The following is a 17,692-nucleotide window of genomic DNA, read 5'->3' as shown; positions in this document are numbered from 1 at the left end:
TTGCATATGTGGGTCCGTTAGGCGAGTGATGCATAACCCTAAAAGTGGGTTTGTTCCATGAGCACATTTGCGACCGCTACAGCCTTTCAATTGCGTGAAAACAGGAAACAGTCCTGTTTTCATGTGCTTCAACGTTCACCAAAAATCTTATTTGCTCTGGTTTTGATAAAGTTTTTGATAAAGTTTGTAATAAAACTTTTATGATCCCAGATACTATTTATAATCATATCCAGTAGCAATCTAAACTTTTAAAAAAATCTTTTCAAATAATTCATGAATAGAGTGTCCTGAAATTTCGAAAATTGCAAAAAAGTTGATAACACAAGCATCGTGGATCACGAAAATATCAGTTTTATCAAAATCCTAGCAAAATTGTATTTTTGGAGAAGTTTGAAGTTAGTAATTTTAGTGGTTCTCATCACCTTGAGGGGGTGTGGCGGGCGGAAACGCGGCCATGGAGTAAAACAACTTTAGGGCTATGCATCACTCGCAAGTGGAATGCAGATTTAAGAACAGCGTATAGAGGATCTCTTTCAACCTCATTTACTACTTCCATGTTTATTTCTTACATATGTATGGAAAATTAACTTATAATAAACCGTTGCAAACGAAATGTAGCAATAGGGTGAAACCAAGTCGTGGGCCCGTCAACACGGTCACAGGGTCATCGCACGTCAAAATCATGTCGATTTTCGAAATCCCCGTCCCAAAATACGTCTAGAACGATCGTAACGACAAATTTCGACAACATTCGAATTTTGTCGACGTCTCCACGGTCACACGGTCATCGCACGTCAAAATGATGTCGATTTTCGAAATCCCCGTCCCAAGATACGTCTAAAACCGTCGAAACAAAAAAATCGACACCTATTCGACACGGCGTCGTCGCCATTGCGCCGTGACCTTACGACCTACAACGCCCATCTTCGAACTTGTCCGTACTTTTAAAATTAGAAACACTATGCCGCAAACCGCATGTCGAAATTCGAATCCGTTCTAAAGTTAGAGAGGGAACAGACAGACAGACGGACAAGACACATCCATTATAGGGTTTCACCCTATAATAAACACAAATAAATCTATGGATCGAGGGTATACAGTAATTATCCAAGAGAACGGATGTCGAGTTCGGGATACGAATTTAAGTCAAAATTCATGAAGTTTTTGCAGGGCGTTAAATGTATGAATTTTTATTTGAATACCGGTATTGAACTTTCCAATACCGGTGTTCGGTATTCGGTAATACCGGTAAATACCGCGGTACTAAAACCGGTATTGCATGCCCTAGTTACCGCTTGGCATTAACGTATACTGGTCCCTCAAACTTTGCTACCGATGTGGTAGGCATTTAATACCCAGCTATTACTACCACTTTCGTTGAATCACATATGTACACATGAATACGGGGCGGTAGTATATTAGTACTGGACTTCTAAGTGTGTGTCTAATTTGTACTAATCAAATTGTCTTTCTATCCGGTCTTATATAAATACAAAGAATCGAAGTCTTATTAAATTTAGTCGAGGGAAATTACTTAACTATAGCATAGATAAACAAAATGCATCGTGCACAGGCGCCTGAAAAAAACGCGAACAAATTGATATCACATTAGACATTATCCAACAGATTAGTTCCGAGATGAAAAAACTGTTCCAAGCAATAAACGCATGGCATGTAAATATTTTTTACGAAATAATACTAAGGAATAATAATGATCTTTAACTGATTAAGGAAACAATAGTTGATACAAAACTATTTACAAGAAAATATTTCGCTCCCAAGTTAAATTTAATAAATATGATTATTTTCCTACACATCAATTTTTTCACGAGATACTAATATGTAAGCAAGTAATATCTTGCACGTATATCATTCTGCAATGAATGTAAACCGAAATTATCAGTAAACAAGTACTTATGTGGTACAGAAACACTTACATATGTACTTATTACATATGTATACGTACATACGTATGTAATGCATCAGGAACACTATAGCGTTCTCCAGAGTGAGTGACATCACCCTTTTCCCATAGTGAATGTACAAGTGGAAGGTTTGAATCGACTGCATACCCACTGTGAATATTACATTATGTATGAATTATGATGATCGACGTGACCTTTCTGTTGTTAAGTCTGTTAATTAATTCAGGTTTCAGTCTCGCACATATGAATCTCTGCTGTAAAAAATCCGGAAGAGACACATATCATATGTATGCATATACATTCTGCAATAGGTCCAAATGGTGACCTGTGCGGCTGGATGTCTGCCCCTATGGGCAGGAATCCTCCTCACATAATACATGTATATACATACTCCGCATCAATTATTATTGATCTGACAATAATATCCCACCGGATTGGTAGTAGTTTGTTTCTTCTAGTATGTATGTAAGTGGTAAATTTTCCATTGCCACATTATTGAAGCATATGTAATACTCGGTGGTACCCTTATGGTAGAGTTATGCACACTGCCCAGATAATAGTAATGACTTAATACCAGTTGCCAAACAGTGTATAATAACGACACTTATCTCTTATTATCGTAACAATTGTGAAAAACGTTTTTGCAATATTTGAATTATTATTTGGAGTTTAACGTTATGTCATTTATGCGGGAATGCTTATTTCGTGCTTATTTATTCACATATTAAATTATTTATTTTTCACAAAAAATATCATGATTATTAATACAAAAAACAAAAATTTCACAGATTTTGAAGTGTCGTAAATTTCCCGTCGTATTGTCCACCAGGTCAGAAAATCTCGGACGGCTCCAGCACTACTGGCTCGTTCACTCGACCACTTAATGGAAATACAGGGACGAGACGGACCCTTAAATTTGGTCGTTTTTCTTCCTCACTTTCATCACCCTCTTCGCTACTGATATCTCTGTCCCTATTTCTTCCCCTAGTTCCACGCGGACGTTTCGTGACGGGAACTAAATTCCAGGCCGGAACAGGTCTTGAGGGGACAATTTGGTGGTAAAATATTGACCGGAATTGGTCTGGATATTCGTAATCCAGGCTGTTTATCCCTTTTCCACATCGCAACGTGGACGTGACACGTCTCGTCACAGTTTTCGTCCTCGTCGAGGTGATCGTTTTAGTCGAAGTTGTCGTTGATTGGGAGCCCACCTCTAAAATTAGAGTGGTCACGGTAACAAGTAACAGGATTAAGACCAGGGATGAGTTTCCCATTTTGAACGATAAAATTTATTCTAGCAGGACGAGAAGTATGACGTGCTTGTGATGCGGAAAGCCAAGGTGGAGTGGTCATTATGTAGTCCAGTAATATTTATTATCAAGGTGGAATTAAATAATATAGGGTGCAATTAAATGGCTGCATAAATGTGTATGTACATACTTCAAAAGAGTAATAGGGGTACACAGGAGTCGCAACCATATTCTTGGGAATCCAGTATTAGATAGGTAACGTAATACCAAGCATTATTCATATATGACTCTACCAAGTGGCATGAGCAAGTTATATCGTGTAGTAACAGCTCGTTACTAAAGTTTTACCGTATCGGTAGCAAATTTTTCAAGAGCGGTATAATTTTAATACCAATAATAATTTTATCTACCTGACTAAACCATATTTCTAACCGTGCATTTTTATGTAATAAAAAATGTGCATAATCCTTTTTACGACACAAATAATTTTTATGGACGTTATTCAACACAAGTTTTCGTGAATACCCCCAATCATACATTCACCATTCCATCCGTAATTATCTTTACATTCCCACGGTGTGATTTTAATAATTAAGCATTTTACAGGATTCGTGAAAATTAAGTAAATGCGTCACTATAAAAATCATAGTATATACATCTTCATGTAATCACTACGTACGTAATATTTGCAAATGCTGTATCGCATACTAGTTTTGCCAGAGTTTTGCATGCGTCACCTACATATGAAACATTTATTATTTTTTCTCACACCTACAGGGTTTTGCTCGTGAGTATTTATCTATGTAGCTATTCATGCAAATGTGCAGCTTTAAATGAATGGGAGTGTATGCAAAGATACATACATATATGTACATATGTAGGAAGTGGTGTATAATTTGAGGTGTAACTCCATAATTATGTGCCTGCTGAATGATTTAATGTGTTATGAAAAAGCTATACATATTTGTGTGAGTACAATATGATACTTACCTACTTGCAATAATATTTATCACATGTTTAATCACAAAATGGCAATAATATAGTAAAGTATCGACTCAATTGATCCCAATACACACCTAAAATTAGCGATTTGCAAAGTCTAGTTCTTAATACCTTATTTTATGTCGGTCTTTATTCAACAAAGTTTATTGCTGAGAAGTTTTCAATGGGAACTAATTACATACTAAATTATAATGCTTCCATTAGTAAAATTTACAACCAATTGAAATTCTTAAATAATTAGAAATAGATCCTAATACAGCATATTTATGAAACAATTTTAAGGCAATTTTAAGTTAGTAAGCCGATCGTCGTAAGTTTACTTGGTTACGGACCTACGAAGGTTAACGTGAATTGCCTCAACATAAATATACGAAGTTTCCCCCCTGAAAAATTTTCCATTGTAGCGAGACATTTTAGCCACCCTGCATATGACATGGCAAAAAAAAACAATTTGGGACAAAATGATATGTAAAGTGTGTGTTTTTAACCACCCTAGGATACAACAAGACAAGACAATTTATCCGCTATCTTGGCAGATTTCAACCCCGACGAAAGTATGAATTTTCCCTCCATCACGAATCTCTCCTTGCGCACGAACAAAATCACAAGCTCTGCAATGTATCTCGCAATCCTGGCTAAAATCGGGGGCCTATTCCCTGCCGTGACCCACCTCCAGTTTTCATGCCTACGGCGGGAAGAATTTGAATTCTTGCTTCGTACAAAGGCCCCACCATTTCCGAAGTTGACAGCCCTATCCTTCATAGATCGATATCAGCAAATCGAAGATCTGCCGCAATCACTTTCATCCTCCATCCTGCGACAAGTCAGCCGCTTAGAGTTTAGAATGGCCACCTGGACGCCAACCTTCGGGACCAGCTTGTTAAAAATTTTCGCACCTTTTTTGCAACACTTGGACATCGAGATTGAAAATTGGAGGACGGCACCGGATGGACAAGAATTTTTCGACATTCCAATAATGCCAAGATTGCAAGTTTTCAAAATCAACCGGTCTGCATTTTCTGGCAACGGTGGATGGATCAAAGTCATAAAATTCGAAACTGAGGATCTCGCCAATAATGTTATGATTAATTATGCGAAACAATTCCCAGTCTTGGCCGCACTCTCGGTTAATCACACTAATCGTGGAGAAAGTGAGAAACAACAGGGAATGTATTTCGAACGTACGGTACAATTTTTATGTAATTCTTTCACCCCATGGGGAAATAGGGCGAGGTGCGAAACTCTGCGTGAATTGGATATCCCGCTCCCACCCGTGGAAATGTTTTGGTTGAGAGGGTTGAATTATAATTATAAGGTTGAGGGTGAGGACAAGACCTGTAGACGGTATGGTGGCAATGTTCTACCAAGTTTTTGCGCCGGATTGTTGCAACGTATCCAAATTTGAGGGGTCACGTGTTAGATCAACTTAGGAATAATTTGGTGTGTTGAGGGAACACTGGAGTAACGGAGAAATTCATACATAGGCGGCTATATTGTGTAGAGCCTGGAATCTTAGAAATTATTTACATTTAAAATAAGTATGAATTTTGAAATTGTTTACTGACTAGTTTTTTTTAAATTTATCTTAAATGCTGATTTTTACCCATTTTATAATGAACCAGGAAGATAAAAAGAAGGCATCTTACAATGGAGAAATTTTACAATTTTACCATACATACTTTCCCAACATATTGTCACAGATTTGGACGAAATTGGTGTCAATCGACAACAATTTTAATTAGTATGAAATTGGCAAATGCAACTATCTGCTAATACGCAGGTTTGGCGGAGAGATTTGCCTCCTTTTGCCTCTTTTTATGCAAACATCTCCGCCAAACCTGCGTATTAGCAGATAGTTGCATTTGCAAATTTCATACTAATTAAATTTGTGATGGATTGACACCAGGTTCGTCCAAATCTGTGAGCATACGTTGGGAGACCTCCATTGTTAGTTTCACTCATGTAATTTTTCGTAGTTAACACACCCTCATAGATATTTTAAACTATCAAGTTCAAGTCTCTTATATTCAAGTGTAAATACTAGATATGTATTCTTACCTCATTACAAGTTTCGCATATTATAAATCGCAACTAGCCTATAAAAATAATAAAATCTATGAGATAAATTAAATAATTTAAATAAATATAACTACATATAATTTGTGGTAAATGCAATACGCTGTGAACGAAAACTAACACTCATAAACTACAAATCTAGCGATATTTGCCATTTTTTATTGATTTATTTTACAATTAGTAATTATGCAGTCTTTAAGGGTTACTAACAATGAGGAGGTGTGAGGTGGTTATCGCCGATAACCACCGGACTAATTTTAAATTGTTGACGCTCAAAAATAAGTGGACCCGTATTTTTTCGTTTTCCTGAATGGGCATGTTTACGCCCGTGGCGGAATTTTCAAAAAAAATTTCAGCCAAAATCCTGATTTTTAAAAACGCTGTAACTTTTCGAATTTTAGCCCGATTTCAAAAATTGAATACAATTTGGGTTCAGAATTACTTCCCTGAAAATATAAAATTTCATTTTCAAAAATTTTTTAATTTTAAAAAAATTATCGTTTTTTTCATTTCTAAAAGCTCAGAAATGGCATGAAAATATTAAATTAAAAAAATTTTTGAAAATGAAATTTTATATTTTCAGGGAAGTAATTCTGAACACAAATTGTATTCAATTTTTGAAATCGGGCTAAAATTCGAAAAGTTACAGCGTTTTTAAAAATCAGGATTTTGGCTGAAATTTTTTTTGAAAATTCCGCCACGGGCGTAAATATGCCCATTCAAGAAAACGAAAAAATACGGGTGGGCTTATGTCTGGGCCTGAACAATTTAAAATTAGTCCGGTCCACATTGGCGATAACCACCTGACACCTCTCCATTGTAAATAAAGTGACATACATACTGTGGAAATATTATAGCCGGTCACCTCATTTGCATATTTTGACGCATTCTCGAGAGACATAGAGTTTATTCAACATGGAAAGCCCGTATCGCCGAAAATGGGCATAGTGAGATTTATGCAAATGAGGTGACACGCCTAAGTAAAAGGATAGTACGTGTCAGTTTTTACTCTGCTGATTCGTTGACAATATATTATTTGTAGTAGGGTTGCCCCGGATAGCGGGTTGTGTAATCGTTACCCATATCAACACGTACAAATCAGAAAAGCTAAATTTTTCAATTAATATACACTTCGCCATGCGGTGTGAAATTCATCAAATAAAATATTCCATAAGTGTTATTTTCATCTAAACATTCATATCGAATAGAAGCAAGATACATAATTTCATAAATGTACGTACACTTTTACTAAATATAAAGTTATACTTAAAAGTAAATTAACTTTCAATTCCAAATTATCTGTAAGTGAACTATGAGAAATTCTCTAAACACTCGAAATATTTAACTAGTGCCCAAAAGCAACACTCTAAAGCTGTCAAAACGATCGATCGACAAAAACATGTACATATTTATTTATACAAATATAATAAATAAATTTATCACTTACATATACATACATTTCCCCTTTGCGGAGTAAAACACGTACCTAAATGCATGCATATCTAATATTCATTTAAACATGTCCTTGTCCTTGTCAGTATGTACACAAAGCGAAACGAAGAGAACAAGAACATTTAGTCTTAATATAACCATTTTATTTGCTAACAATAAATAATTTAAAAACGCCCAACTTAAGGATATGAAATCAAAATCAATTCTAGTTGTAACTAGTAAAATAAATTTATTAAAATTACCTACGTGGTTATCGGTAATACATAGTACCGAAGTTAATTTTTAAATACAAACGAATATAATTATTGTCAAATTCTGCTCTGTAAATATACCAGTTTACCAATTTTTACCAATGATCATTAAAAAATTGAGTAATCTCCACCCTTAAATCTTCCTTATCTTGGTCCGACCAATTCCACCCATGCCCACCTTGGTACACCTTAAACTTATTGGTGACCCCGAACAAGTCCAGTTTGTTCCTTAAGAGTGGCATCTGCGTTGAGGGGACTTGAAGGTCAAAATCTCCATAGAATCCAATAGTTTTTGGGGACCTCTCGTCCACGTAGATTATCGGGCTCGTGGCGTTATAAAGGTCGGGACATTCCGCGTACAAACATGGACCAACGAGATTATAGAATAACCCGTTATACAGAGGGTTACCCACGTAAGATGGGTCCGTTAGGTCGGGGGGTCCGACGTGAGAAACGATAATCTTAACGTCGTTATTCTCATTAACGTTCCTTGAGTAAGAATACAACATTGAAAGATGGGCTCCCGCACTGGTCCCGAACAAGGCAAAGGTCACGTTGTTCGTGAACGTGCCACGGAGATAGGTCAAGGCGAGGTCAAAGTCGTCGACCTGTTTGGGAAATCCGGGACTTTCGTGAGTTCCTATAATTAGGGTTGAAATTTATTAGGGTTCCGATTATCAGTATGAACGTGTTCACCTTGCATAAATTTAGATTTTTGTCTATTTTGCATATATTTTTTAAATTAATTAGTCCATTTCATTTTCGACTTGTGGGTTAGAGACGCTCTTAAAAATCTATTTATTGATTTCTCGGTGTTATAGTTGCTACCGTCTGGTATTAATATTATACCGGTCCGTACAAATTTGCTATCGGTCTGGTAAAAATTTAATGACGAGCTATTTATTACTACACGGTATTACTTATGAATACCATTTGGTAGCGTCATACATGAATACCGCTTGGTATTATTTTAATACTGGATTTCTAAGAGTGTGCCACCCCTTAAATTAATACCCCACAAACCTAATCTGTAATTCATATTGGCGATGCAGTAGTCAGGAAAATCTCTTTTAAGGAACGGAATAAATTCCAGCATGTCTGCTTTTTCTCCAGAAAACCAAGCCCCACCGTGTACCAACACGACCACTTTGGACACCACGCTACTTTCTGACGCAGGCAGGTAAATGTCCATGATCTGTTCGTGATCTGTTCCATAGGGGACGTCTGGGACTAAAATGTGTTGGCCTATAAATAAATAACTACCAACAAATTAATATATTGTTAAGAGTGGAATATTTAATTCCCTGGGCTAATATTTGGTGGTATTCACGTCAACTTTTTAAAAGTCTTCAACGTCTCTTCAACATGTCTTGTCACAACTTTGCGATATTTTCGAAAAATTGGGATGAGACAACCGATCAGAATCTTTATTTTTTTTGCGAAACATGTGACACAAAAAGACATCTATCAGTAAGCCGTGCGCCACACCGATGTCGTAAACTAAACACCGCAAAGTTGTGGAAATGTTTTGCAAAGCGACGTTTGCATGGCGTCGTTTGACTTGAATACAAATAATAATTTACATTTCCTTAGTTAAATAATTAATGAAAAACAACAAATAATTTGTTACCATGAGCGTAGAGAAAGAACCCAACCAAAAAATAAAACTCGGTTCGAAGAATGGTGATCATTTTTTAAAAGTAGAAGTATTTATTTAAAATTTATCCCGTCACAGAAGTTCAAGTAAATTTTAACATGAGGTGCCTGGAGAATCAATTAGTAAATTGAGGTAGAAAAGCTGGCATAGGCTGGATATAATAGGTGCCATTTGCGTCATAACTTACATACTTATCTTATCATTCTTTATCCATACAACTTCAATTAGCTTATTGTCCGAATTTTTGGTTAATTTTTGGTTAATTAATAAGAGTCACACAGTCAAATGCTTATTTATTTATTTATTTATTTATTTGTATTCAAATTTGTTAGACCAAAAAACATTTATTTATGGGATCTACATATTATTCATCAAGGTACACGTGGATATGAACTGTAATAACTATGAATACAATCTGTAATAATAATTGCGTACATATGTAAATATGTATCTCAACTTTTTGCATCGATTTGTCCAACTTTATTTTTTAGCCATTGCAAGAAGTCAAATCAAACACCAATTCCATTTATGCATTATCTTAGGCTTTCTTGAATGTGACCCAGTTCGTCTCCTGAACAAAGGTGAATCCCAATTTTTTCAGTAACTGTCTAGACGTGTCGTTCGTCACGGTGCATTCCGCCATCGGCGTGCAGCCCATCGCTGCCACGGAATGTGACAAAGTTTGCAGGACTTTCACAGCCAGTCCTCTCCGCCGAAAGGGCTCCTCCGTCCAAACATTGTTCATCAGACCGGCTGGTGAAAGCATGGCGAAAGCGGCCAAATCGTCGTTAACGAAGACACCTGCAGTGGCCAGATTACTGATTGATAGTTCCATCTGTAACATAATTATGTTGCATTATGCACAATGTAAATATGAAAGTTACCCTTTCAGTAAGTAATATAAAAGAAGTTAGTATCATTTCAATATTTAAACAATTAATTGCATTAATTTAAATTCTTAAGCGACAAAAAGATTACTTGTTGCTTCATTTTGGTATGCATCCAAACTCTCGTTAACTCCGTGGCCATGACCTGATTGACATCTTTCAAAGTTAAACCTGCAACCCGAACGTGATCCCCGTTTTCTTTATAATCGTATTCTGCAAGTAAGTTGGTCACTTTCAATTCCCACCGTTTACTTATGCAACCCTTATCGCCAAAAATCTCACAATTTTGAGAAACCTTTAATTAAAATTTTAGAATTGTGGTGGATACTTATCCAAATGACAAGAATCACTATAGTGACAATAAGTTTTGTCATCTTACTCAATTATTAATTGATTTATCTCTCACCGCATTGTCCACTCATCGCCTTATCCACTTCGAGAGCATAAGCTTCGCATGGATGCTCTTTTGGAGGCATTCCACCCCTTTTAAGGCAAATTGATCTTAAAAACTTGTCGGTAAATGGTCCTGGTGCGGCGGGGAAGAGTGGATTTCTATCCCAGTCAACGAAACCCTCAAAAGCTGTAATCATCTCATGCGTTGGTGAAACAGGAGCGTGAATAATTACCGAATAAAGACCGTGCATCTAGAATTATGAAACAATTACAAAAATGTAACACTTATTAATTTCACCTGAGTTTAATAATAAATACGATGAATCCACATACGTTTGGTTCTTGCACACAAAGGACGAAAAGATCTTGAAGGCTTCCCTCTAAGGGTACTTTGTCCTCCGAATAAATGTAAAATTGCACGGAATTTGCCACAGTAAACTTCCGTTGTCGCTTTAATCGCCAAACGTTTAGTAGCTGAAACAGTATACAAAATTAGAATCGTTTCATAAACCTTAATTTTACTGAGGTCATTCCTGTCGTCCTGTTTTAAAATCTGCACGTAAGTTGTGTAAAATAATTTGACAAACTTTTGCACGTAAAAAACGCCGTTGACCTGAGTATATTGAATAAAAATTGTGAGCTAATTTTGTTTAAAGATATGTGTAAAATTATGTAAAAATATACAAGGTTAGGAAACTACTTGCATTACAGGATTTGCGGCTTTTACAATGTTACCAACGACTACGTTAACTGCTTCAGTATTTATGCAATATAAACTTTATGAAACACAGCTCACCTGTCCAGTTAAAGGTAACTTTTTCTTTAAGACAACTTCAAACGAGTTTTCATGCTCAGCAGTGATTTCCTCAAACTGACCCATGGTAAATAACAGCTAAAATTATTGTAGTGAAATTTCCGTGAAATTATGTTGCACGAATAAATTTGTGTTACACTTAAGAAACTGCTGTAGCAAATGTGTACGTATTTTCTCATACAATAGTTATTTATACATCCATGAATGCAAAGTCAGAATCTGAAACGTATACGTAAACGTTGTTGTTTCCATACATACATCAAGATTAAGGTTAAATTAAGCATCCAGCTTTAATGGATGATTAGTAGTACAAGAATTAAATATCTAATCCGTCCAATTGATCCCTGCATAAAACCTATGAGACCGTGCAGAAAAAATATGCTAGATTTGTAAGATTATGTACTACAATAATTACAGATTTATGTAGTATTCCATTTCCAAATTAACTAAAGATAAGATGCATTAAAATAGATCTCCTCGCTTTAAAGTCAAGCGCATGCCCTATGTACGACCCCCATCTGTAAGTAGAATTACAAGATACATATAAAAATTGATTAATGTGAAAGCCACTTATGTATTTAATTGAGTGATCGTCACTCTAAACGAATTGCGAACGACGAATATCATTCACTTCAAATCACATACATAGTCGGTTAAGATATGAAAACGTATTTTACATTAACTTAATGGACTTATGTCAAATTGGGACAAACAACGAACGTATGTACTTATCAAACCCTGAGATACACGTACATGAGTAACTTAAATGTAACAAGACATCTGCAACTCTTTGACAAACAAATGATTCCACAAGTTCAGGGTTAATGGTTTTTAGCACATGCAAAATTATTCTTGGTCAATTAATGATGTTTGCATGGTTATGTATACTTGAATTCTGGATACATTTTTCCAGTTAAAATATATATGTATTTAAGTACGCATCATATTTCTATGTTAATTAACGCAAATGATCGGTTGATCGGTGGTAAATAGTTTGATCCGAATACTTACGAAAATATATTTTTAAGAGACTCTGCTTTATAAAACATCTGTATTTAAAAAATTACATGAAGTTATTCTACTAACTGCCGAAGATCTACAACATATAAAAAATTGGGGAAAATCTAACCGACAAACATTTCATCATACTTTGTGCGTCATGGATAAAACTGGAGAATTCCAGAAATTTGATAAATATTGCTAAGTATGTTTAATTATATGGTTTCTCAACATATTCATAGGATGTATTATTATTATGTCAAGGCCGAGTATAATTTAAGACGGTATGAATTTCCCAATTTTATAGGTCCCTAATAGGGACTCCCAAGTTTGAATAAAAAATCGCTTTTTTTGATTTTTTCGCTTTTTTCTCATGTATAAGCTATAGGAAAAAAGCAAAAAAAATAAAAAAAAAAACGATTTTTTATTCAAACTTGGGAGTCCCTAATTTATACAAATATATTAGAGAGAGAAGCACATGCATGCTTGATTTTATCTACGTATGTATACATCTGGGCGTTTTGTATACCTAAACAATTTTTACCTTGACATTTCAATAATTCGGTATTTCAGTATATTGAACATTTATATGTATCAACCAGAAAATACGCAATAAATTGAGTCATTTATGTATAACTGTAACATAACCTTGGTGCAAAAAAAATTATTTGCGTAGTAGCAAGTACTATAAGCGTTTTAACCGAAGGCTACATATAAGACTGAAAGCAGTTGTCCCTTTCCACTTGTATGACGAAATTCTAAATCCGCCAGAAATTTGAAGAAATTAATCTGACTGAAATCACTGAAAAACTAAATTCATCCGACATGCCATCCCCTGAACTTGTCAAAGCGCTTGACATTTATTCAAAATATTTCCAGAAGCATCTCGAAACAGCCCCAATTATGTGGGACACTACTACCAGACGATTCTATTACGTATCGTCGCTAGACAAATTATTCGACTGGATTTGGAACATGTCCGTTATTACGACGTTTATCGGACTAGGAAGCATAGTTTTCGTTCTTGGCAGAGATATCATCGTGGACAGGAAAACACTCCCACTTTTCAATATTATTGGCCTTGCATTAATGGGAATAATGGGCGTGGCCGTGGTCGGTATTGCAATTGCGTTAGTGTTTTATGGCAAGGATTTTGCATACGGATGGAACGAGTTGCATCAGATGGAGGATCAGTTGTCTGATATGAGAGGTATGTATGTAACTAAATAATAAAAACATTGCTACGTGACCAGAACTGATTCGCTAATTAGCTTCCAATTTGCATCAGCTTTTGTCATTATTTCAGAGAACAAGTATTTATTTATCACACCCAAGTTTGTTATGTATATGCCAATTGGCTAAACTGAAATTTTGAATCCCAGTTTAGTTCGTAATAGCCAACATTTGCGGTGGGAAGTGCTTGTTCATCTTCACCATCACATGTTTCCCTAGTTCGATAATTAAACAGTAAATGATCTCGTGTCAAGTTATACCGATTCATGTCTTATTGTTAGTCGTGCTGCTCGGGTACCTAAAGAAAACTTTGCAAAAATTAATATTTATGAAACACTTGACTCTCCTAGCTCAACAATCTCATCGAAACATACCCCAGGAACAGGACTATTTCGGCAAAGGACTAACAATCATGATGAAAATTCTCCCATTTTATATGTTCGTTTTCCCGGTGGTCGGCTTAATCACAAAATTGGACCCCTTCTACATAATTTTCTCCTTGGCCGGATCATACATCAAGGATCCCTTCGCATTACAGTTTTTCACCTTTGGAACAACAATTATCCGAGCACTCCTCATATTTACTAGCGTCGTTGAGGCACTTCGTCACACGTCTCTTGTCCTGGTCATGTTTGCCGCTGCGTTGTACACCGGTGGGAAAAATTGCACGCACCTGTTAGCAATTAGCGTTTCCAGAAATGCCGTAGAAATGAGTAAATTAATTAGCATTGTTTACCAATTGGATTTGCATATTCGGCTCATGTCGAAATTTCAGGAGTCGTGCACAACAGCATTATTCGGATTTGGACTGTTTGCCGGTGTTCTAATCAACGTAGGAAGTATTCAATTAATGGACGTTTTACCATTCTGGTTTTACGTTTACTTTCCGTCCGCCTCAGTCATGGTGGTTTTGACGATTTCAGTCTTGCTGCCGCAAGCTCAGATTGTGAACGATAGATCGAAGGGTGTCATTGAAAAGTGGAAAATAGCTGTGATGGGGGAATGGGATACGAGGAAGAAAGCATATTTGAGAAAAAAGTTGAAAACCTTGAAGCCAGCAGGTCTTCAGGTGGGGATTCATGAGGTTAGATTCTTCACAATAGAGAGATCGACAAAGGCGGCATTTTACGTGAAAATTTTGGATAATACGATCAATTTATCGTTAGCTATTCCGCCAGGGGCGCTGAATACAAGGTTTGGTGGGTTAGCATAAAATATGTATATTTATTTATTAAATTACATAAATTCTCTATTCTAATCGTATATGTATGATTATTTATGGATGCACACATACCAATATTCGCTCAAGAATCATTTTGCCAAAGAAATTTAGAAAGATTTAATTATGAAATACAAAATCTATGGGCTAAATATGTGAATAATTTATTAGTCATACTTGCACATATACATATATAATACTAAATAAATCGCCAAATTATTATTTATACATTTCGTCGATATGTAACGTCAGGTGAGCCTTACGTATTTTTAGTTTGCCTCATCAATAGCTCTGTTTATATGATAACACCACATGTGTTAAAAATTAATAAATCCTCTGTCGCGTACGGACGAAAATAATACATTCACATTTATTCAGGATTTCAGTACTTTAATTTGTTAAAATAAATAATCCTTCCGAAATTGAAAATTCTGAAAATTCAAAAATTTCAAAATATGTCGACATTCCTACTGAAATTTATGAAAATTCGGAACAAATCAACAATGGGCTCCAACCTTAAGTATCACAGATTTCAAGTTTTATAAACACAATATAATTTCGGAATCGATACAAATTCCAATCATATTTGTGTATGATTGGAATTGAATTTATAATAATTCCAAATTATTTTTGTTAAATTATTACCTGAAACCTAATAAAACCCATTAAAACCCATTAAAACCCATTAAAACCCAATTAACATGGTAAAACCAATTAAAACCCATGGGTTTTAATAGTTTTGATTAAAACCCTGGGTTTTTGCAAACCCTGCAGAGAATTTTTTTATTCGTGTATACCAGACAAAAGGTCAACCTAACGTTATTTCTAAAAAAATATTTTTATAATATACTGGGCGCTTAAGATGTAAATATTATATAATTTATTTACCGCGACATTTCAGTAATTTGATATTTTAGTATTTTGAACGCATAGCCAAACACGAAAATGAGTATTTAATAAATTTAATACATACACTCATAAAGCTCCGGTAACTACGCATTACCCACTGGAGTATCTGTATGAATGACTCTAGTGCAAAGTTAAGAAATTTGTTTTTGGCTGGTAGTAAATTTACTACCACACTGGTAATAAATCACACCGCGAAAATAATACCACTTTGGTAACAATTTTTTTTATTACTGTCACTGTTGCGGTAGAGTCACACATATACTCAGGCCGGTAATACGTAGTTACCAGAGTTTTAAGAGTATGTGTATTGAATTTATTACATATTTTCGTGTTAATATAAGCGTTCAAAATACTAAAATATCCAATTACTGTAGTTATAGGAGTTTTAAGAGTGTAATCTAACTTTAGCACACTCAAATTTTTCAGGTATTATAACAATGCATATTTTTAACCGATAGTTACAAGGAAAACTTTTTCGATGTCACTCGAGCGTCAGCCTACTTCTTGCTAAAGAAGTAGGCTGTCTGAAATTTTGGAAAACACAAACTTTCAACATGCCGTCTCCCGAACTTGTCAAAGCGCTTGGAATTTACACAACCTATTTCCAAAAGCAGGTCGAGACAGCCCCAATTATGTGGGACACTACTACCAAACGATTCTATTACGTATCCTCACTGGACAAGGTATACACCTGGATTTGGAACATGTTAGGCATTATGCCCTTTTTCGGGCTTGGAAGCATTGTTTTCGTCCTTGGTAGAGAATTCGTCGTGGAGACGAAAACAATCCCACTTTTCAATATTCTTGGCCTTATCCTGATGGGAATAGTGTGCGGCCGTGGTTGGCATTGCGGTAATGATGTACGACAAGGAATTCGCATACAGATGGAACGAATTGCATAAGGTGGAAGATGAGTTGAAGATAATTTGAAGCAATTAATTAGCACAACTTGATACATAAATATTTATTTATGGTTACAATACTTGTAGTAGTAGTCTTGTACATACGTATATTTATGTGTGTACAAAGCAGGGAACGAGGCACTTGCCTGTAAATAGCTACACTATTACACACATAATGTGTGACACATTATGTGCTCCCTTATGTAATACATACATACACAATATAATACACTCTGAAATACATACGGCGTAAATAATGTATGCATTCCATTCCGTTCGGTGTTTGTAGCTTTTCGCATAAATACTTGCGAAAGAGAGTGTTCGTTTGTCAAGGGCCATACCACGTTGAATGCACCAGTTCTCGTCCGATCACTGAAGTTAAGCAACGTCGGGCCCGGTTAGTACTTGGATGGGTGACCGCTTGGGAATCCCGGGTGCCCTTGGCGTCTACTTTTTTTGCTGATTGTTTTTGAATTAGCGACACGTTTTGTTTGGTCATTTGGAATTTTTCCAGTTTGTTTCATTATGCTAATTTTTTGTAAAATTAATATATAAATAATGCAACAAACTTTCTAGGTACCAAAACTTTCCAATAAAATGAAATTAATTTCACCACTTCGAGACATACTCAAATTGTGATTCTGGAGTGATAACTATGTTTGCAGAAATATTTTCAAAAGTTCAACCCGATCAGATTTTTGTGTCTTTCATACATATCACGTC

General features: G+C 35.6%; 1 protein-coding gene and 1 non-coding gene across 3 annotated transcripts; one reads left to right on the top strand and one right to left on the bottom strand.

Moving 5' to 3' along the window:
- Positions 1–7,826: 7,826 nt before the first annotated feature.
- On the bottom strand, positions 7,827–11,878 carry LOC110860419. 2 transcript variants are annotated; one of them, XM_035860352.1, is made up of 7 exons: positions 11,690–11,878; positions 11,227–11,367; positions 10,907–11,144; positions 10,592–10,713; positions 9,587–10,448; positions 8,980–9,215; positions 7,827–8,596 (listed from the first exon to the last, which is right to left on the bottom strand). In XM_035860352.1, exons 1-5 carry the CDS (start codon positions 11,771–11,773, stop codon positions 10,152–10,154), a joined length of 882 nt encoding a protein of 293 aa, XP_035716245.1. In that variant the 5' UTR covers positions 11,774–11,878; the 3' UTR covers positions 7,827–8,596; positions 8,980–9,215; positions 9,587–10,151. The 2 variants fall into 2 exon arrangements, with proteins under 2 accessions (XP_035716245.1, XP_021965142.1); XM_022109450.2 differs by having other exon boundaries at positions 8,980–9,201.
- Positions 11,879–17,296: 5,418 nt separating this feature from the next.
- Positions 17,297–17,415, top strand: LOC118439273. The gene has a single exon (XR_004837323.1). It is a non-coding gene; the product is annotated as a 5S ribosomal RNA (ribosomal RNA).
- Positions 17,416–17,692: the final 277 nt, after the last annotated feature.

This window comes from Folsomia candida, unplaced genomic scaffold (genome assembly GCF_002217175.1).
Source record: "Folsomia candida strain VU population unplaced genomic scaffold, ASM221717v1 Fcan01_Sc032, whole genome shotgun sequence".
In the NCBI taxonomy this organism is placed as follows: Eukaryota; Metazoa; Arthropoda; class Collembola; order Entomobryomorpha; family Isotomidae; genus Folsomia; species Folsomia candida.
This window is presented reverse-complemented; position numbering and strand designations above follow the sequence as displayed.

What these genes read in the sequence shown, in the direction of transcription:
- LOC110860419 (XM_035860352.1), bottom strand. Translation starts at nt 11,773, where the DNA reads ATGGGTCAGTTTGAGGAAATCACTGCTGAGCATGAAAACTCGTTTGAA. An exon ending in TTTGTGTGCAAGAACCAAAC is followed by an intron (nt 11,145 to 11,226) that starts GTATGTGGATTC and finishes TCATAATTCTAG; the next exon opens with ATGCACGGTCTTTATTCGGT. An exon ending in ATACCAAAATGAAGCAACAA is followed by an intron (nt 10,449 to 10,591) that starts GTAATCTTTTTG and finishes ATTATGTTACAG; the next exon opens with ATGGAACTATCAATCAGTAA.